General features: G+C 31.5%; 1 protein-coding gene across 2 annotated transcripts in view; it reads left to right on the top strand.

The window, feature by feature from the left end:
• The window catches only part of LOC111632474 (putative regulator of nonsense transcripts 1), a 45551-nt gene that overhangs the window by 5813 nt on the left and 17094 nt on the right, over positions 1-22644 (top strand). For both annotated transcript variants that reach the window (XM_023376896.1, XM_023376895.1), the window contains one exon: positions 14158-14297. In XM_023376896.1, the coding sequence (XP_023232664.1) occupies positions 14158-14297 (140 nt within the window). The remainder of the gene's footprint in view (positions 1-14157; positions 14298-22644) is intronic.

Below are 22644 nucleotides of genomic sequence, written 5' to 3'. Positions count from 1 at the left end.
AATACAGTCGACCCCCCTATAACACGGGTTCCTATAGTTCGGATTCCTATATCACGGCGAAAAAATTGCGACAGTATTCGTACAAACATGCTAAAAACAACTCCTATAATTCGGTAAAACATCATCGCCGACTTGTGTCGCGACAGGATTGGTCGAATCTAGACCAATAGCAAATATCGTACAAATTGTTGAGTTTAAACGAGCAGCAGACCTACTAAAAACCATTCGTTATTTAACGGCCATAAAAATTATTTATATTAATGATGTCTCCAAAGTTCAACAAAGTTTTCACAGAAAAATAACTTATCAGAAATTGTGCCTGCCGTTTGGTGCGCTGCTCTGCGACGAAAACAAGCTTAAGCAATGGCGCCATCAAACGGTGCACACTCGGTAAGTAATCCTACAATTTTTTGTTTATAGCATAGTTTATATGGATTATTCCCAAAAAATTATACGTATTTTGGAAATGTTGAGTCGAATTAGTCTAGAATCGATTTAATTTTATGGAAGAAACCTTTCAAACAGCTGTAGTCTGTAAACTGCATACGTGCCAGGTTGTGATTGGCTGGACTCATAGAAAATGGATTCATAAAAACCAGAACGTATCTACTGTGTTATGGGGGGTCGACTGTACATATATTGACAGTAAAGTAAACAATAATTGATGATGTTTATTCCAAAGACTTAAATTATTCAATTTGCTTGATAAAATCATAAGAGAAAAAAAGTCATATGTCTAAATTTTTGGATATTAATAATACAGTTACAGTAGTGATGGCCTCGCTTTTCAGTATAGCCCGGAAAGTAAAAGAAGAGATATGAATAATACAAAAAAAAATTGAAAATTAAATTTCTGATCATATATTTTTAAACTTCTTACATAAGTATAAATTATTGTATAATTGAAATATTTAGTAGATTGCAATATTAAAAGATCTAAAATCAAAACTACCATGCATTACATTAAGTGATAAAAGTACAAATTGATCACTTACTGTGATCTGTGAGTGTATTCTGTTAGGCAATCATGCACAATGTGAACAGCTGTGTGGGGAAAACAAACAAGTTTTGTGCCACTTGGCCAATTGCCAGGAAACCTTTTTATATAAGTGGAGACATTTGGATGTGACTTGAACCTTGTCCTTCTGCTTAGCAGCATGCAGGCTTTACCAGTAGGCTGCGAGGGATTATAACAAAAGATATCTTCCATGCACTTAAATTGCATTGCTGACTTTATATTGTTATTATTACTATCAAAAGGCATTTTCATTTAACTCTCACATAATTAAACACAGACATTTTTTTTAAATGTATAAATGCTCATTTTCCATTTGCATGCTTGCAACATATAAGAAAAACACATCGTGTTAGAATTACATTCAATCTTATTACAGTTCTATAAAATTCATTCAGAATACTGTTGCAATGTATTACAAAAAGAATATGAATGAAAACATTCAATAGACCACAGCCTCTTTTATATACAGAGAAGTTTGAACAAGGTTTTCAGCAGCCATCCTAATTACACAACTCATATTTGGAAAAGAAAATGTTTTGGTGAATTATGCCAATAACAAAAACATGGATAATAACAGTTTAAATTTTAAACTTTTCATGTAATTTTTGTGATCATTATACAAAGATGACTGAATTGTGCAGCTGCTAAGAAAACGTTCAGTATTATACTGGATAATTTTGATAAAAGGCAAGAATAACCACCAGTATCCCTAGGTAATATCTAAACCAGGAAGCAAGGAAACTGCTAGTAAATAAAAGGAAAATACAGGAAACACCAAGTGGAATTGCATCTGAAAGAAAAAGCTATGATGAGGGTAAAGTTTTTGTAGTATGATCTAAAAACGAATTAGGATCATCAAATAGTTGTATAGGAAATCTAGCATATGATCCATTTTACATATTTTATGATGGCTGACAGAGATCACCAAACAGTTGTATAAAGATCTATTTGTATATGTCAATGACTTTTGTATACCTAGTTCTGTTTCCATTAAAAAAACTCTCAAAGGATTTCTCTCCTTTTCCAATAAGTGTCTTATGTACAGCTCCCACAAGGTCACTGGATATAATGTTTCAGTTGTTTTCTTCCTGATTAAAAACAATCAAAACCATCATGATGAATGAAAAAATTTAAATTATCTGAACTTGAGCATGATGCAAGTAAAACAAGCAGATGACCACAGAGTGTCACATCATGCATAGATTGCCAAACACAGGGATGCACAACCTTTTTTCAAGAAGGGCCAAATTAGGATTAAGTTTATTGACTGGGGGCCGGACCTCCAAGTGATTAATGCGATGTCTGATGCAATTTGCGAGATTCTTTGTTGTATCGTCATGTGGTTAAGACTGATTGTTTGAAAACACTGTCTTCTCAGGACACATCTCACTTGCGATGATAAGACACTTTTTTATCATATCGCCATCTGTGAAAGGTTTCCCATTCTTGGCTATTAAAGCAGATATTTCTAGGCTGGCTTCAACAGCCGCATCCAATTCTCCAGATTGTTTCTTGAACACATTTTGTTGGCTGATTAGTGATCGTCGTAACGATTCGATTTTCCGTTTGCGTTCCGTACCTTGCAGAAGGAAATCCTTGTGTTGGCTTTCATGATGTCGCTTCAGGTTGAATTCTTTTGGCACTGCTATTGTTCCATTGCACAAAAGGCAAATAATGCTGTTGTTCTGTTGCACAAAACAGTACTTGTTAGTCCACACTTCCACTTCTTGAAACTGATGATTCTCGCGATTGACCTTGCGTTTAATGCCCGGCGCCATACTGTTCACTCTGCAAAACAATGTCTCATTGTGCCGAAAATTCTGAGGCCCGCAACAAATCATGTTTGAGATAAGGCAAGCTAGACTACCACGTGCTTTGTTCTGTATCCACTCTGACCAAAGACTAAAGAGGCAGGGACAGAAGACTATTACGCACACGTGGCCAGGCAGGTCTTAATTCGTTCGACCCCTGTCCGGGCGTCTCCACCATTTCTCAGAATTTGTGAGTCAGATCGTCAACATGCCAGGTGCAGGACACTAATCCATCATAAATGTGGTTACCATTCTTACCTAAATTATATTTATGGCCCGTCAGTTTTACCCCCGTGTTCAGAAATGAATCAAAAGTGATTAACACAGTGCAGTGGAAAATCTGAATATTTTAAATATAATTATTAAAATTGCGATATCTCGTTTCAAATTGGCGCTAGAATCAATTTTTTTTTTTTTCTGTCCTAAATATATCACAGTTTACGACTGTTAAATTTCAAATAAAATAAAAATTAAAAATAATAATTTAATTTTAAATTTACGAAAAAAAGAATGTAAAAATAAAAGTAAATAAAAAGTTCCAATTAATTTACTACTTAAATAACCTAAATATATCTGTTTTCTTTCAAACAAAAAAAACCGCAGCTTTCTAGCTACACGGAATCATTTTACAACCCTCTTTGTTGACAAGTTTATGGCTTGACGCGGTTTGTAATAATTATTAAATCCAAAATATTTTAATGCAAATGGCTTCCTTTTAGTCGTAATGACTCTATTCCAACTACAGTATTAATTTTCTTGGTCCAACTTAATAAATTTGATGCTGAAAAAATTTTTTTCTATTCTTTGTCTATGGAGAGATATTGTTGTAAATTATTGGTTGTTATAGCTTTTTGTACATTTCTTTTTGAACTCTGGTTAGTTTTTTCTAGTTTGAATGACATTAGGTTGACGAATAAGCGTCTTTTCAGAAAAGATTGATTCAAATTCGACTATACCAATCAGAATCTAGAATGTAAACAAATGCTAAAAAATCGTTATTTTCATGGTTTTTCAGCGCTATTTTCACTTATTTTTGTTATTTGACGCTATTTAGACGAATAGGCAAGTTTTCCGAAGCATAAAATTGAAGATTTCCCGCCAAAATAGAAACTTCCCGATAACATCGGAAATGACGTTCTAACATCATTTTAAAATATTCGATATCTAAACCAGAAAGTGTTAGATAGAAATAGACTTGTTTATAGAACAATCCCCCATTTCTCACCTTAGGGAAAGTCATAAAACAGTTGGGTGCTAATGACTTTGTGAAAGGGAAAAAGTTCTAGACTTAGAAACTTTGAAAGAAGGGATTTGGCCTGTACCGTTTGTGGGCCACATAAACATTGATAGGGGGCCGTATGCGGGCCGCAGGTTGTGCACCCCTGCCAAACAGAATACACTCTAATCTTTATTTAAGATTTTATATTTGGAATGATGAATATTTTTGATGATGAAATTGCAATAATTTCAAGACTTTTTAGCATTCTCCACTATAGTAGTGAAGTGCTTTTGTTAGGACTTTTGTGTGTCTGTTAGACATCATATATTCGAGATTATGATCCATTTATTGTGCATGTCCATGCACATGTGCAAAAGGAAGGAAACTGAACATTTTTGCTTATGGTCACTGTAAGCTATAGTAAAAACTAGCCAGTTCCTCTGGAATCTATAAATCACATCCCTTCCTATATATTTAGTGAAAAATTCTTTTGAACAACTACTTGATTCCAAGAATTTATAAAATTTATTTTAAACAAAATTAATACTGTGGTGCCTCGTATAACGTACGCCTCATAACGGACGCTGCGAACAACGGACTTTCTGTTTGGCTGTTACGTGAAGCGAACAACAAACTTCCTCCGAACAAGTACGAATGATATTTTCACTCTTGCCATTGCCAATGACAATCTGTTATTTTTATAATATATTAGTGTTATTAGAATATATTATTAGTATATCTGAAGTACAGAGCTTCCGTTGGGATTCGGCTTGCTCCCTTGTTTATTACATACATCACCTCAGTGCAGGGTATTTACATTTATTCAAGTGTTGTGCAAATCATTGCTTCTAAAAAAACAGAAAGGTGATTTCAAATGAAACAATGAAGAAATCATCAGAAGGAGTGAAAGTTGACAACAACTTCCTTGTCGAATGGGAGAGGATCAGGAGTTTACTAACACTCATTATCCAAACAGAGCTGGGGCCACCAGGATCAATGATCTCTACAATGACACCCTTGCCCGTCATTTCCGACAGGTGTTAAAGAAGAGAGAGAAACAGACCATCTTAGACATGTTTTTCAAGAAGCCAGCAGGGAAAAAACAAAGGATGGAACAAGAAGAGGTGACCTTGCAAGCTCTGGTAGCCTCTCCTGAATCTGACTCTGATTAAAAAACAATAAAAAAAAAGACCTGCTGCAATGTGTAAAAAGTCTGTATCTGTATGAATGTGTGAAGAAAGTGTTCCTCCACCTCACAACATCTGATTACCCTGCATAATTGGTGACTGCTCCATTTTCATTTTTTTGTTATGGTACAGTACGGTTATTTTATGCTGTGGAACGAATTATATGTTTTAACATGTATTTCTATGGGAAAATGCGTTTCGTATAACGGACTTTTCACTTAATGGACGTGCACCTGGAATGGATTAAGTACGTTATACGAGGCACCACTGTATTTGATTTGCTTTTGTGGAGCATGCTATCAGATCGGCTTGGCCAATCTTGTTTATTTTCAGAAATATTAGAAGAATGAATGATCTGAGATCATATTTTCAATAAACTGAATTATATTATAAATATAATTCTACTGTAGCTGTGATGAAAGTACAGGTAATCTTTGTATAACACGGGAGTAACTCCCGTGTTATACAAAGATTACCGTGTTCCACAAAATCGCCATGTTATGTGAATCCGTGTTATAGGAAACAAAGAACTAGTGCAAAAAGGGGGGTTAGGTTCCAAAAATTAAAAAAAACATGCTGTTAAATCCTTCTTTAAATCGGATTTATTATTCATTTTTTTATGGGTAAAATACTTATTTATTATTTAAGTAAATATTTTATCAGAGGATTAGTCATTCTATATGATGATTTCAGCATGAGCATCATCAACTGGTAAGTTTTTGGGTGCGTTCATTAATAGCAGTCGCTCTGCATCTCCACTACAACAGGAGTGCGCTGCTGTTTGTAGGCATTTAGGAACGGTGGCTGTAAAGTATTGACCTTTTAGCAGAGAGGGAACAAAAGAAGTGTGACCTAGTCAATTGGACCCACGTGCGGTCGGGTAATATACCACTTGTAAGGTGTTGACTTGTAAACAGAGGGAAAACAAAGGAAGTGCCGACTTTGTCAATCGGACCCATCAGACGATAGACCATTTGCTATATGGTAAACAACTGAATGTAAACAAGCGCTAGACGTTACTGTAAGCTTGACTCTCGTCGGATAACAGTGGACCTAGGTTAAAGCTGTTTGGGCAAGAAAGGTTTGTGGTTGATCAGAAGTTTTTGTCCAAAAGAACCCTTAAATTGCAGAACAAACAATAGAGGAGAGAGAGAAGGGCAAGAGACTGGTACACAGTAGTCCCAGGCACTTGGGAAGCCTGCTAAGTGTAGAGAGAGTGTTCTCCACTGGTAAACATCTCAGGGATGGGTTAATGCAGAGACTGGNGGCAAAAAACTTGTTATTAGTTAGTCTTTATATTACAATATGAAAATTAGTTTTTTTTATAAATATACATATAATTAATAAAAAAAGTTTTCTTTGTGTAACAAGGTTTTTTGAAATAATTAGATATAAAAGTCTTTTGTATTAATTGTGGCAAAAGACATTCTCCACTGGTAAACATCTCAGGGATGGGTTAATGCAGAGACTGGACTGACCATGCAGTTGAGCCAACTCCATAAGCTGACTGAGCTCATGATTTAATAGTTTCCGGAAACCAGTCGAGTATGTGAGTCACCACACTTTGTTATCCTGTATATAAATTATGTTTTTGAACTTCTATCTTCTGCATATAAAATGTATAAATAAACTGTAAATATTATCAATTTGAGTGTGGAGTTGTGCTTTCCATCAAATTTGGATCACTACATTGAATCGTGGTACACATGGAAACCAACTCAACGAGGCGGAGTTTGGGAAAGAACTTCACTAGATCTTCACTACGGTGAAAGAAAGAAAGATGGCGGCATTCGCACTATCGATAGTGTCATGATGGAGGAATCTATAATTCTAAAATGAGCTTTTAGAGGCAAAAGAAGGGTTCCAATTGTAAAATTTAACCATTAAATGGATTATTTGTTGAAAGAGCATTCAAAGTATCCACGAAGAAAATTAGAATGCTCACACCGAAGTATAAAAGAACACACCCTTTATTACATTTGAAATTTAACAAATTGCTGTCAATAACGCTGCAACATGGAAGTGTCACATTTTTAATTTTAACTTTATTATATTTCATGTTGTACGAGGTTTTACCCAATTTCCAAACTGTGTTAGAGTGAACCCGTGCTATAGAAGTGCCGTGTTATACGGGGGTTACCTATAAATATATATATATATATATATATTAAATGCATGTAATAGAAAATTATGGTAATAGCAATTTACATAATTTTGTAATTTAAAAGTTTTTTATCATTATACTAATTGCTTTATAAGAACACAGATACATTTATATTAACTTGAAAAACAAATTAAAAGTTTTAGAACAGAAATTGAAAGTTTTGAAGATCCAATATTGTCAATAAAGTAATACTAATTTTAGCTGCATATATGTAGCAAGAAGCTATATATTATAGTTCTTGTTTCTTCATTTTCATCTGCTAAGAAATGCTCTTTCGTAAAATTTAAAAAGTTACAATGTGACCTGTCACAGCCATGCACACAATATGCCTGTCCTCTCATGTTGTGGTCTTATGAGACTGCTGCAATCATTCATGTCTTTCCGTTTTTCCTTCCAGCACCACTAATTCCATATTCATATCACTGACTTGATGATGTTTCACACATGCATCAATGTCTTGGAAGGATAGTCTGCCTTCTTGATTCTTTCTCTGTTAAACTTTAATACATGCTTGAAAGACTGCCATACTTTTAGACAAGGCAAAATTCAGCATCCTATACTCAAACAGCATACAAAATGTTTCAAATATTTAAAACTAGCATTTTGTTCTTTTTATTTTGTTTTGTGTGATTTGCATATGCACTGTTATGCTAATCATTTGCATGTCCCTCCAAGATCAATGCTTTATACAAATTACAAGCATAATGGAAGCTTCCTTCATGGTGTTGCATTTTGCTTGGCCAGCAGTATACAAGAAACTGCACAATATAAAATCATATTTTGCTTCACATGAACTTTGTATTTTCTTGAATAGTTTAAATAAAAATCTTTAAGGAAATTAACAGGATATTATTTTTACAGTTGAATATACTGAATTTCTCTAGAAAATTAAATTATTTGATCTCATTTTTACCCCAAAAAATTTTTATTATTATTTCATAACATTAATTATTAGCATGGCAAAGTGGTTTTACTACACATGTGTAATATTAACATTGATTTATGATACAAAATATTATATGATACATTCTAGCTAGTATCAATTTTGCTATTAATGTGTCTGATCTGCAATCAATCAGTCAGCATGAGTGAAACTCGAGAAGTGAAACCTAAATCAGGCTATTTATGAAGAATTAGGCAAGGTAATAGTAGATCCTTCATTTTATAAAAAATTTTAAAATGAATATACTGTATCTAGCTAACAAAATATATAGGCCTCATAGCTTGTCTCCATCATAATGTATCATAATACTGTTTTATTCATGTAGTTTTTGACAAAACTATGTCTTGTTTATAAAATCGTGCTGCCATCCTGGCTTACCAGCTTAGAGGTATGAAGGAATATATGTTAGGAGTTGCAATTTGGCACAGAGTATTAGGTGCCCAAATCATGCACACACAAAAAAAACCAGACTTGTAAGTACTCGGGGACTGAGAACTGAGTCAAAATAAAATACAAAATGGTGACACTCTACAAACAGGCACTAGTGCATAGTCTTGTCCCAAATACAGCCTTGCCATTTTACTTGTTTATTTTGATAACAAACCTGATACATTTTATCAAAAATAAATAAATAATCCTATAATAATAACCTTTTAAATATTTGGCCATTTTTTATTTACAGAGTTGACATATTGTAGATATGTATTGGCATTGTTGTGTTTAAATTGACTTTTTATATGAATGTGTTAAGCAAATCTGTATTTCTCATTAAAAAATATGTTGTTGGGCAAAAAACTTGTTATTAGTTAGTCTTTATATTACAATATGAAAATTAGTTTTTTTTATAAATATACATATAATTAATAAAAAAAGTTTTCTTTGTGTAACAAGGTTTTTTGAAATAATTAGATATAAAAGTCTTTTGTATTAATTGTGGCAAAAGACAATACTACACCTGCTAATCTCATTTATAGTTTATCTTTTATATGCCTATGAGCAGTGGCGCACCCATGGGGTGGGGCAAGGAGCCCTGTCACCCCTAAACAAAAAGAAACACTAGTAAATTTTTAAAAAATATTTTCCTAATTAAAATTCGTTTATCTATTTATATTGTGTTGTGTGTTCTATTTCCATATTATTTATGAATTAGCAGTTACATAAAGAAAAAATTTTATTGAATTTGCATTAAAAACTTTTTTATCCATTCAACTCAGCACCCCAAGATTAAATCTTGTGTGTGCCACTGCATATGACATATATTAGGAAGTAAAAAAATTTTCTAATATTCAAAACCATTTCATTTAATTACAAAAGACAGTCAATCTATATAACAAATTTCTCTGTATAACAAATTTTTGCATTGTACGCAGCTCTTTCAGCCAAAAATATAAGTAAAATTGCTTCTAAATAATGAAGTTAAATTTCTATGTAACAAATTTTTTAAAATTTATAAGGACTATCAATTATTTCATCTGGGTTGAGTTTGAATTTAGATTCAGCTTCAGATATCATTCTTTAAACCCTTTGTAAAACTATTGTCCAGGTGTGAGAAATACTGGGCATTAGTTTTTAAAACTATCGTGTAATATGTCCTCCATGTGGCTGCTGGCTGTAAAGAAGGGAGAGACATTATTGGTCGATGAAGACATATGAACCTAAACAATTAACATATGTTTTAGAGTTACAGTATTATAGTATTGTACAGTATTTCTTAGTAATACTATAACTTATAGTTTGCATATTTTTATTGAAAAAAAATTACTGCACTGTACTGTACAGTATAATGGATTAATTTTGCACCAATTTCATTAACACTATTTTTAACTACATAACCAATTTTTGAGAATTCATCTCTGTTTCAAGATCAGAGCAGTCTTTACAATGAATTTGGATATCGATGATATTTTTCATTGTGTATGGTATTTAACCAAGAAAGTGGTCTTACTTGTGCAGGTGGCTGAGATGAGTCATACCTAAATTTTTTTACAGTATTGAATGCTGTGTAAAGTTCAGAGGAACTTTCCTAAATTTGTCCAAGAGTTCTCAGAAATATTAAAATTGAAAAGTTGCACTTCAACTCTATTTTCTTCAGGTTTGAGAGGGACACTTCTATACTGTATACAAAAAATATCAAAGCAAAGGTGTTAAAGCATTACTAGAAAATTAATGTTATGAGAAATTGGAAAAGGCTCAAAAAAGAAAGATATTGCAGCTAAGTTTGGAATTCCTATAAGTAGTTTATCAACCATAAATTGTGAATCAAATTTGAAATTAGCCAATAATGCAAGATCTACAAGCAAAACATTTAATTTGTGATTAGAATGTACTGTTATCAGGACTGCTAATTAAACAAAAACTTTTAAAGTTTGCAGAATCACTTGGATATAAGGATTTTGTGACAAATACTAGTTGGTTGGATAATTTTGGGCATAGAATTGTTGAAAAAGTGATTTGTGGTGAGTGTGGCTATTAATGAAGAAGAATGCAATCAATGGAAGAATCGAACATTGAAATCGATGTTGAAAAAATATAAGCCAAAGCTCTTTTTCCAAAATCCAAAGAAGATTTTCAATACAGACAAAACTGGTTTATTCTTTTAAGTGTGCACCCAATAGAACTTTCACTTTTAAAATGATCAATGCTTTGGTGGAAGACAGAGCAAAGAAAGGATCACTATTAATTGGAGGAAATATGGCAGGAAGTGAGAAGTTGAAACTGTTTGTGAATTTTTGTTTTTTCTGATTAATGAGTTTCAAAGGGCTAATTAGGATAACTGGCTCATACTCATATTGAAGGTGGAATATGTTGAAAAATTAGTAGAATCATTGCTGATGGATAATGCTGTTACGATTGTGTTTGCTGTTGTTGTTGATAAAAAAAATGATTTTAATTCAATTGTGTTTTTTTCTGTATCTTGTTCATCTTGTTTATAGGACACAATCTTTCATCTTTTGAAATAAACATGTACAAAAATGATTTGTTTTTGTACATGTTTATTTTTTTTTTGTACATGTATATACTTATTAAAAAGACAAAAATAACTTGTGTAAAGTTATTTTTGTCTTTTTATTTTGAGACAAGAAAAAATAATATACAACAGACAAAAATACTGTATATCTTATTTATTTAGTTATCTTTATTCTTAATTTTAATTTTAAATATATTCACACAAACAATGAAATTAGAGTAACTATTGGTTAATTTATTAGTGATAATGTTTCAAAATATGAATTAAAAAAAGCAAAAAGTTTTTAAAAAATCTCCTTTTAAGAATGTAAAGAAAAATTCCTTACATTATTATTTGGCATACAGTCTTATTGAAGCAATTCTTTTCACAAATATTCATTTTTAAACAATAAAATTATTGATAGAAAACAATAGTTAATACATGTTACAAAATACATATCCATAACGTTGAATAGCAAACTAGCCCTTCATTTATTACTTTTGAAAATGAAAAGCGTGTTCATCTGAAATTTTTCAATGCCTTTTGAATATGATAGTTAAAAGTATTTTGAAATACCAGTTCATAATTTACCATTGCTCATAAAAAATGATGACAAATAACAATGCATTTGCAATTGTGCTCAGTTGTAATTTTTAGTATTTATTTTATTATTATTATTAATTTTCTTTTACTTGACTTGTCATTTTCTTACTGGATGAAATAATTTTAATTTTACTGGCATTGAATACAATTTACTATTCACAGTTTAGTAAATTATGATTTTTTTTAATATTTATATTTTTTAAAGGTCTTCATTCTTCTTTTTAAGTTATAAATAAATTATATAATTTTTCTATGAAGAATAAAGCAAGCTAAAATGTTTTATCTAAATTAGAACTGTTGGTTAAAGTGGAAACCAATGAGGCATAAAGAAGGGTGGGGCACTTTTGTTTACAATGTAACATGATATTCTGTGACAATAATTACTTCTGAGTTCTGTTGAAAAGAGAATGAAGAAAAGCTATTGGGATGGAATTGCCTGTTAAATAAGAACAGTTTCTTAACAATTAAGAAAATTAATTAAAACATTAATTAAAACATGTCAGGATGAAATTAACACATTACAAAATTAAATGCATAGAAGTATCACAGAAGTTTCTTCTTTATTTCAAACATCCTTTACACACTTCAAGAATAAACAGTCTTTATGGCAGAGTCAACCTTCCTTTATAGACTACTTTTCCCACCTTGATATGTAAAAACCATTTCCCATTTTTATTTACAGTAATTTTATTTTTCTGTTTGTTTAATTAGGATTATGTTAATACATTTATATTTTATGAGTTTTATTGTTTTTGAAAGTATGAATTCTAGAAATGTTTTGTGATGTCAAATTATTTGTAAAAGAATTTCATTATTGGGCTGCAATTTGAAAAACTGTTGTCCCATTGTTGTCAGTCTGTCTTTCCTTAATCTCTACATTGGTGTTAGATAAATGAAATTCAAGACAAGATATGGGAAGTTTAGGAGCAGGAGGCCCCAATTAACTATATTTGAACTTCTGATCCAAACCAGAAGTCAAATTATTTGAATTCAAAAATTTTCCCCTGAAAAGGGTTATATAGATAACAGACACAACTCCGTTGCTAATGAAAAAGTATGATGTACAGTACAGGGGCAAGACACTACAGTATTAATTTGAGGTGGAGAGCATATATTTTAAGTTAAATAAATTAAACATATGATTAAAAATTGCAATCCAGCATTGTGACGATGTCACAATAAATAATTGCTTGTTTATTTATTTATTTTATTTACTTTCTGAACTGTGGTTACTATTCCTTGTGTTTTAATATAGAAATGGGATGGTATAAAGACTTATCATTACATAAAAATATCATGTTTTTAAATTCCAAAATGAAGTCAGTTTATGGTTAATTTGTTTATTAGCTATTAGCTGCAGATGATATTCTAAATATTTCTGTAATTATTTTTCAGAAAATTGTTTCAATTAGAATTAAATATGTTGAGAGAGAGTTAAAATTTATGATTAATGATTTTGTTACTCTCCTCAAAAGGAGAGTAACAAAATCATACATTATTCATTATAATTAATCTTATAACACTAATTGTAATTATGACAAATGTTTTACTATTAAAACTTTATTTTTAGTAATTTTTTTCTTTTTTATGTTCAGTTTATTTTCAAAACTATTACTTGCAGAAACATGAAATATTTTTTGATTTTTAAAATGATAAAATAATGTTGCAAACTCAGAGATTTCATTTATTTTAGTATTAAAATAAAATAATAGTAAAACACAGCTAATTAAGGAATCCAAGGATAGACTTTCCAAGACAAACATGTTTGGTCTTTATTTCAGCTAGCTTCAACTCTGTTCTTTCAAAAAGAGTGCAAAGTAAATGTGATGTTCCATATTTTAAATGTTTAAATTTGTAAACAGTTCTTTATATCATAAAATTAAAGATTCAAGATACTATAGCTTAAAAAATAAAATAAAAACTATAAAATAGGAGAACTGCTAATTATTCTATTTTATGTGAGCATATTTAATATGTCCATAAGTCCATATGTTTTAGAGAGATTGCATGCTTTGGGTTCATTTATAACCTCATTATTTCTGTTGAAGTAGTAAATATATAACTGTTCTAGAATTCTGAGTTGTGGGGAAAGTTATGTTCTCTAATTATGTAGAGGTGCTTCCATAAGATTATTACATTTGACCATAGGCTCACTGAGCTTCATATTTTTACCTTAATATTTAGCATATATACTTTTATCATATAACTATAATTAATTTAAATTTAGTTTTTTATTAGAATTAAAATTGTGTTTTTATTTTTTAGTTAAATGGAATAGAAATCCCATTACAGAATGGTTTGGATAGAGATGTCACTGCTGCCACCCAAGGATTAGGAGAATTAACATTTGAAGAAGATGAAGAAGATCAATATTGCACTAAAGATCTGCCTGAACATGCATGCAAGTAAGTCATTTTATGTATAACTCAGAATAATTTTCTTAATGTATAATATGGGAAAGTATTGGGATCATGTCAAACTTGACTTTCCAGGGTTTTTGTAATTCTTGACTTTGAAACTCCTTGAATCCAAAAAAGTCAAACTAAACAGCAAAAAGTTTTTTGTGTCTGTGTTGTCATCTATTTTGTTTAATATCTCAAGACGGGGTAAAGATTAATAAGTGAAATTTGGCATGGTAACTTGTATGTAAGGGGCATTGGTGCTATTAAATTTAAGTGGTTAAAGTTTGAGGGGAGTGGGGAGATACGGGGTCATATGTCATATATCAAATAAGATTGGACCTAATTAAAATTTTACTACTTATTGGCATTTACAATTTTTTTTTAAAAAACTCCTTTCTATCCTCAAAATTAATTCTGCCATTTTATGATAATTAACTAGCTGTTACCCATGATTTCACCCATGTGGATTTTGCAAGCAAACCCCATTTATATTCAGTATTTCAACAACCATAGTAATTGTTATATAACACCTACCACTGAGAATGATGAGAATTTCTGAGAATCAATGAACTGTTTTCAATTTGATCAATTTTCTGGAATGTTTACAATTATTCTATAATTGAACCAATACGCAATAACAAATTCAAATTTAAAACAGTTTGAACATTTGGTTAAAAAATCGAAATATATAAAAATATTTATAACAATGTCTGAAATGTTATCAATTTAATACACCTAAGTACTCAATGAAAACTAAATGTAGTTAAAAACAAAAAATTGCATCTAAAATAGTACAGAAGAAGCCGTTCTTCAGGTTAAGCTTTAATCCTTCCCCCCTTGTGGGGGAATTTCAAAAAATCCCTTTTTAGTGTGTGTTTTAATGACGTACCCTAACTGTGTACAAAATTTCACCTCTAGGTTCAGCAGTTTGCTCTGAGTGATGATGAATCAGTCAGTCAGGACAAGTAATTTTATATATTTAGATAATATAAAAGTTATTTTTAATATAATCTCATAACATATAGCACCACACAGAATTTTAGCTTTGTGCTAATTATTTCGTAAGCATGAATATTTTTTACTGGGAAAGTTGTGGAAGTCATTGTTAGATTTTTTTTTTTTCTTCTGCTTATGAGGCCCTATATGAACTATTGATTTCATATATATGAACAACTTTTATTGAATTTACATTAAAATTGTGATATTGTGATCTATAACAATTATTGCAGTTTACTCTGTGTGATATTTGAATTTCTGAGAATTTTCTTTTTACAGTTAAAATTTTTTTTGTCTCATTTCTGAGGAGGTTCATGGGATATTACTATTAATGTTTGAAATAATATGCTAATTAATTTTTACTTGCAAATTTAATATTGAGCTTTTTCTCCTGATATTTAATATTTTTTTAATGATAGTTATTTGGAGAATAAATTCATCTAAGAAAAATATTATAATATTTTACAACTTGTTGTACTTTATATAATACATTTTTCAAAGAATATAAATAGTTTTTGTATAAATTCAAAATGTGATCCTATGATACTTAATATTGATGGTGATGTAATTAAGATGAGTCAGTTTAATAAGAAAATAAATATGGGGTCCCTCATATACTGTAGCTGAACATTATGTAATTTCAGGATGACTGACACAAATCAGTTTTTATGAGATCTTACAACTCACTATATGTATATATAGATCTTAACTTCTTTTATCGTAAGCAAGTGTATAATCATTAGAAGAAGGAAGAGACTGGAGATAAACTTTTAGATTTCTCTACTGAGAAGATCAGATTAAATTTTTCTAAGTTTTGTGTCTGATTCTGTGCAAAATATTTAAGACCACATATTTTTCAATGAAAAAGTGTGAGAATTCTTTAGATGGATGAGTGATCATTAAATACTTAAGTTCTTTGGAACAATTTAAAAAAAAAAAAGATTTGGCTCCAAATTCAGTGGAGTTAGATTGTTAGTCTTGAAATGGAAGCAGATTTTGTCCACTTTCTTCCAGTAATTTGAACTAATCTTATAAGAGATGATTAGGCAGATGATGAGAAGACTTGATCTAATTAGTGAGGATAGAGCTCTTCTTGGTTGGTCGCTTGAACTTAACTCTCTGGATTGGTTCATGGGAAACAGCAAGGACATACATGACTTTTTTGTCTAGTAGCTCAGGCACAATTCTTTCATCTCTGTAGAGGCTTAGATTTGACTCTTTCTTGTCTCTCTCTCTCTGTTTGACTCAGATTTTCAAAGATTTTCTGCTCAGATAAATTCCTCTTTCCATGGGTGTTTTTCTATTGGTAAGAAAAATGAGATAAAATAATTTGATTACATTTATTTTTTCAGAATTTGATTACATCAGGTTCATTTTATGTACTAATTATTAATCCAACATAATGTTTTTTTGGCATTCTTCACAGTTGAAAGCTCTGTAAACATCAATGTGCCAACCTGAACACTGGTTTATTCTTAGAAAGACTGATTTTTAGCATCCATTTCTTCTACAAGATCATGAAAACTGATGACACTGCATGATAGCAGTGGTGATATCTTTGAATCTGAATTTGAAACATCATTTGGAGTTGGAGATCTGTATTCAACTCCAAATGATTGGCCTCATTTCTCTTTCAGTTGTATTTTTCCCAGAGGATTTATACACCAGAGTGGAACAAGGAACAATAAAAGTCCTGTTGGCTGTGTGATATCCTATTTTTTACTACAATAAGAGTTTTGTTCATTGCAGACTCAGAATATTTGAATTTTGGTTTTTTTCAAACCTGGTTTAGACTGCATAAGAGACAATCATCAGTTGGATATAACAAAATCTAAAATGAAATCAGAAGGAAATGTCGTAATAATAACCTTAATAGTAATTGACAGTTTATTCAGATGATTAACAGATATTGAAACTAGTAATTGACACTACATGTTTTTGCTTTAAATAGTTATTTGTAGCTTTAGGCAGTATTTTTTAATAATTTTTTACTACTTAAATTATGGAAATAAATTAAAACATTATTAAAAACACTTAATAACAATTAGACATAAATGGATTTTCTCTGCTTTGCTCTTTAACAAAAAATTAAGGTCTTCTAGCTTCATACACAAACAAGAACTAAAATGGCTTCTATACATCTCACTAGTGTTCAAAAACTAAGCTACATCAAATCATAAATTTTTTGCATTCAACACATTCAATGTATTATTGTATAATTCTGTGCCTATCAGCATAGCTTCAGATAGTGTATCAGAAGATGTTGTTGCAATTAAATTATTTTTGAAAAGTAAACTCTCATAATACACTACTCCATCTTTTAGCTGCTACTTCAATACATCACTGTATAAAGAGTTATCATCAACAGTTTTTTCGTCACAACATGAAGAACTTGCTTCTCTTGATGACATTTTTTTAATTACAAAATAATTTTTCAAAATAAATTTCACTGCACAAATATGTTTATTTGCGTTGAAATTCAGAAACGAACTGTTAAAGAGTGAGTGAAAAAGAACTCCGATAGAAAAAACTTTCCTAGTGAGAATTAGATCAGAGGTCACCGTTGATGATAACAATTAGATGGGAAAGTTGGCACATAGGTGTCAAGAATGCACCATTATTGTCAACAAAAGTAAAAATATTAGACTTGGAATAGTAGAAATTAAATTAAAATAAATAAATAATAAAAAATACCAAAAAAGCAATAAATAATAAGAAATAAATGAATGAGTAAATAAATAAATACATTATAAGTATTTATGAATAAAAAAAAGGGGGAAAGTGTACACAAGGGAATTGAACCCAAGAACTCAAGTGTACAAGTCAGGAGCATTACACCCAGCCATAGGACACTCAAGTGGAAGTACGTGTAACTTATATATAAAGTGCTAAAAAAACTTTAAGTTAATTTTTCTCAATTATATTTGAGTGTTGCACTTTAGTATTTTACAGGTAGTACACTCACATGCTGTACTACCTCTACACCAAAGATCAAAATCTGTTTCCCAAAGCCGTAGAGTCTCCTTGTAAGTTAATTAGCTTTCTCACTCTATTCTGCTGGCTCATGGCTAAAATTATATAGCAGAACTGATTTAAAAATATATATATTTTATTGCTAAAGACACAAACAGATATTTGAATCTTAAAACTATAATAAAGACAATGACTAATGCTCTAATCAAAGCAGGAAAACCTCAACATCATGTGCATGATGCTATATCAGTTGTGTTTGTTGTAGCATCTGTATTCATTGTAACATTTTGATTTTGTAGATAAACACTGTTCATTCTAGTATACCTTACTGTATTTTCAAATAATTTATGGGTTTATTATGAAAATTAAAATGCCATGGTTTATGAACACACTATTTAATTACTGTAAATCAGGTGTTGAGTGGAGTAATTTCCAAATGAAAAGATTTTTAAAAACTTGCACACTTATTCTTAATTTATACATATTGCAAATAAAATATAATTAATAAGAGAATTTTTGGTTATGGTAAAAGTACTACTGTGATCAAAAAGTATTGGAAATGGTTCATTTAAACTGCATGCATGCAAGAGGGCACTGGTATAACTTTCTGTGGATTGACATCTAGCAGCAATCCATATGTTAGCATCTGTTTTTGTTTACAAATAAATGTTTGTATTGTATATAAAGAATTTTTGCACTGGCAATTTTTAAAAATGTCGAGTGCAGTTGAGCAAGGAACATACATTAAATTTTGTTTTTGCAATGGGATTACTACTACAAAATCATTGAAAATGTTACAAAAAGTCTTTGGTGATAGTCACCAAAGGCTTTTTGAGACATTTATCTAAAACAAGACGTTGAGTTGTACAAGATATTGAAGGAAGGCAGAAAACAGGTCAAAGGTGAACCATGCTCTGGTAGACAATCCACTTCAGCTGACAAACAACATGTTGCTCTAATCAGATTTGGTATTTAATGATCATCAATTAACAATTAGGAACATTATTAAACATGTTTCAGTAACATTTGGATTTTATCAAGCAATTTTAAAAGATTATTCAGACTTACAGCACATCGTTTTTTGAGTTGTCCAAAAAATGTTTAATTTTTCCAAAAGCAACATGTTTAAGTGGCCAAGGAAATGCTTTATCAAGACAAGTCATTCTTAAAATGCATCATTATGGGTGATGAAACATGGATCTATGCTTTTGACACCAAAATAACTCAACAATTCAGTGAATGGTGCCTGAAAGGTAAAGCAAGACCGAAAAGATCATGTCAAAGTCAGTTGAAAATCAGTCTTGTTGACTGTTTTCTTCAATTGTTGTGGTGTTGTGCATCACAATTCTTTCCCGACTGGCCAAATTGGTAACAAAGAATCTTATTTGAGTGTTTTGCATCATTTGTGTGAAACAATTTGTAGAAAATGACCTGATTTGTGGCAAGAAAACTGGATTTTTCACCATGATAATGCACCTGCTCACTGCTCTTGTTTTCATGAATTTTTTGCCACAAATTTAACAAATGAGGTTCAAGCTGTATATTCACCTGATATGGCATTATGTGCCTTTTTCCTCTTTCCTCAACTAAAATTTTCACTTTGTGGTCCCCATTTTGAGTCGATTGATGCCATAAAACAAAATTCTCTGCAAGTCCCAGAGGGGTTTCATGAAAATGACTTTAAAGCATGTTTTAAAGATTGGAAAAAATGTTGGCATAATTTACAGTGGGGGGGATTACTTTGAAGGGGACAAAATAAAGTTTGGTGAATAAATTCAAATCTTGCATTTTATTGAATCATTCCTGATACTTTTTGATCATAGGGATAATGGATTACTTTTTGCAGGGATGCACAACCTTTTGTGAAGAAGGGCCAAATTAGAATTAAGTTTACTGACTGGGGGCCGGACCTCCAAGCAATTAATGCGATGGCTGAGATTGGATGCTGGCGGCAATCTTTATGTCTGGTGTAATGGCAGATGTTGAAACAACCAGCAGATTTTCCAAATTCTCGTTGGTTAACCTGTTCCGTGTTTTGCACTTGTTTAAATTCATAAGTGAAAACTTGCAAGCTTGTTTGGCAGTAACTATGTATGCTTGTTCACATACATAGGTACTGCCAAACATGCTTGCACAAAATCAAGCATTGTCTTTCAGTTTTGGAAATGATGTATCTAGCAGTTCTTTGTAGAATGTGAGGAGATTAGAATTTTTGAACTGTGATTTCAATTCATCACTGCACTGGATGTCTATCAACTCAAGTTGGACATCTGGAGGGGCATCTTCCACTTTCACATCAAATGGAGTTGAAAAAAGTTGCAGGTAGATCTTGTATTTCTGGAATTCACCAAACCTCTCATTGAATGATGTAAGGAGGGTGTTAACTTGGTCAGAGTAATCCATCTTCATATGTGGGTATTTCTCTTTCATGGCCTTGCAATGTGGAAAGTGTGTAAAGTTCTCTGATTGCATGTGGGACTTGAAAAGTGATAGTTTGGTCATAAATGCATTGATGTTACTTGTCAACTGAGAAACAAGTTGCATCTTTCCCTGCAATCTCAAATTAAGGTCGTTTAGATAAGCAGTAATGTCAGCAAGGAAAGCTAAATCACACTGCCATCTTTGTCCCTCCAAATTCCTTGTAGTGTTCCCCCGTTCTTTGAGGAAAGTGATAATAGGCCCCAATAGCTCCACAAATCCTGAGGACTGTTGCCTTGCTCAGCCAATGAACTTCAGTATACGTGGGCAGGTCAGCATAATCAGCATCTATTTCTTCAAGAAATGATGTGAAGAGTCGATGGTTGAGTCCATGACGGCGGATTAAGTTCACAGTATCATAGACATCTTTCAGCAGACGTTCAAATCCCAGCTTCTTTGCACAAAGTTGCTGTTGGTGAATTATGCAATGATACTGGACTAACTCCTTTTGCCTGTCCCCAAGGTAATTTTTCAGCAAGGTGAAAAATTAAAAATAATAATTTAATTTTAAATTTACGAAAAAAAGAATGTAAAAATAAAAGTAAATAAAAAGTTCCAATTAATTTACTACTTAAATAACCTAAATATATCTGTTTTCTTTCGAACAAAAGAAACCGCAGCTTTCTAGCTACACGGAATCATTTTACAACCCTCTTTGTTGACAAGTTTATGGTTTGATTCGGTTTGTAATAATTATTAAATCCAAAATATTTTAGTGCAAATGGCTTCCTTTTAGTCACAATGACTCTATTTCAACTACAGTATTAATTTTCTTGGTCCAGCTTAATAATAAATTTTATGCGAAAAAATTTTTATCTATTCTTAGTCTATGGAGAGATATTGTTGTAAATTATTGGTTGTTATAGCGTTTTGTACATTCCTTTTTGAACTCTGGTTAGTTTTTTTTAGTTTGAATGACATTAGGTTGACGAATAAGCGTATTTTCAGAAAAGATTGATGCAAATTCGACTATACCAATCAGAATCCAGAATGTAAACAAATGCTAAAAAATCGTTATTTTCATGGTTTTTCAGCGCTATTTTCACTTATTTTTGTTATTTGATGCTATTTAGATGAATAGGCAAGTTTTCTGAAGCATAAAATTGAAGATTTCCTGCCAAAATAGAAACTTCCCGATAACATCGGAAATGACGTTCTAACATCATTTTATTTCATTTGATTCTTCAGAAAATCGTTATAATACTATGTATTAGACTTAAAATATTCGATATCTAAACCAGAAAGCGTTAAGCCTGGACTCCACATTACCGGAATCCGCGACGTAATCGTAAAACTGAAAGCCAAACTGACGAAACTTCCGGTTTTGGAACGTTCTGTTGGACGGAAACAAGACCGAAAGCAGAGTTAAAAATTATGTAACTTTTCCGTTTTCGTCCCGCGCTTCTGTCGTACTGCAACCAATAAAAACGCAAGGATTTGTGACACGTAGTCACGTGCATTAATCACGTGTAGTTTAATTGTCGTAATGGCGGAAAGTGTAGCGAAAATGACGAGGAAATAAATAGATTTGGAATTCTTCATCGAAGAAGTTAGAAAATACACATGTCTGTACGACAAAAAATGTAAATAATTCAAAGATTTTCATTGTTAATAAATGCAGAGAAAGCATGGCAAAATCCGTAGTGTCGTCCATGTTTGACTCTACGATAATTACAGAACTGATCAACAGATGGCGCATTTCTAGTGGAGTCAAGTTAAAACGAAAACATAACTGAAACTAAAACTCTATATGTTTCAGTTCTGTTTCTGAGTTTCTGTTTTCAGGTAATGTGGAGTCCAGGCTTTAGCTGGAAATAGACTTATTTATAGAACAACCCCCCATTTCTCACTTCAGGGAAAGTTATAAAACAGTTGGGTGCTAATGACTTTGTGAAAGGGAAAA

This window comes from Centruroides sculpturatus, unplaced genomic scaffold, assembly GCF_000671375.1.
Source record: "Centruroides sculpturatus isolate CEXI.00-Female unplaced genomic scaffold, Cexi_2.0 scaffold661, whole genome shotgun sequence".
Taxonomy (NCBI): domain Eukaryota; kingdom Metazoa; phylum Arthropoda; class Arachnida; order Scorpiones; family Buthidae; genus Centruroides; species Centruroides sculpturatus.
The sequence above is the reverse complement of the archived record's forward strand: the minus strand, read 5'-3'. Positions and strand labels throughout refer to the sequence as shown.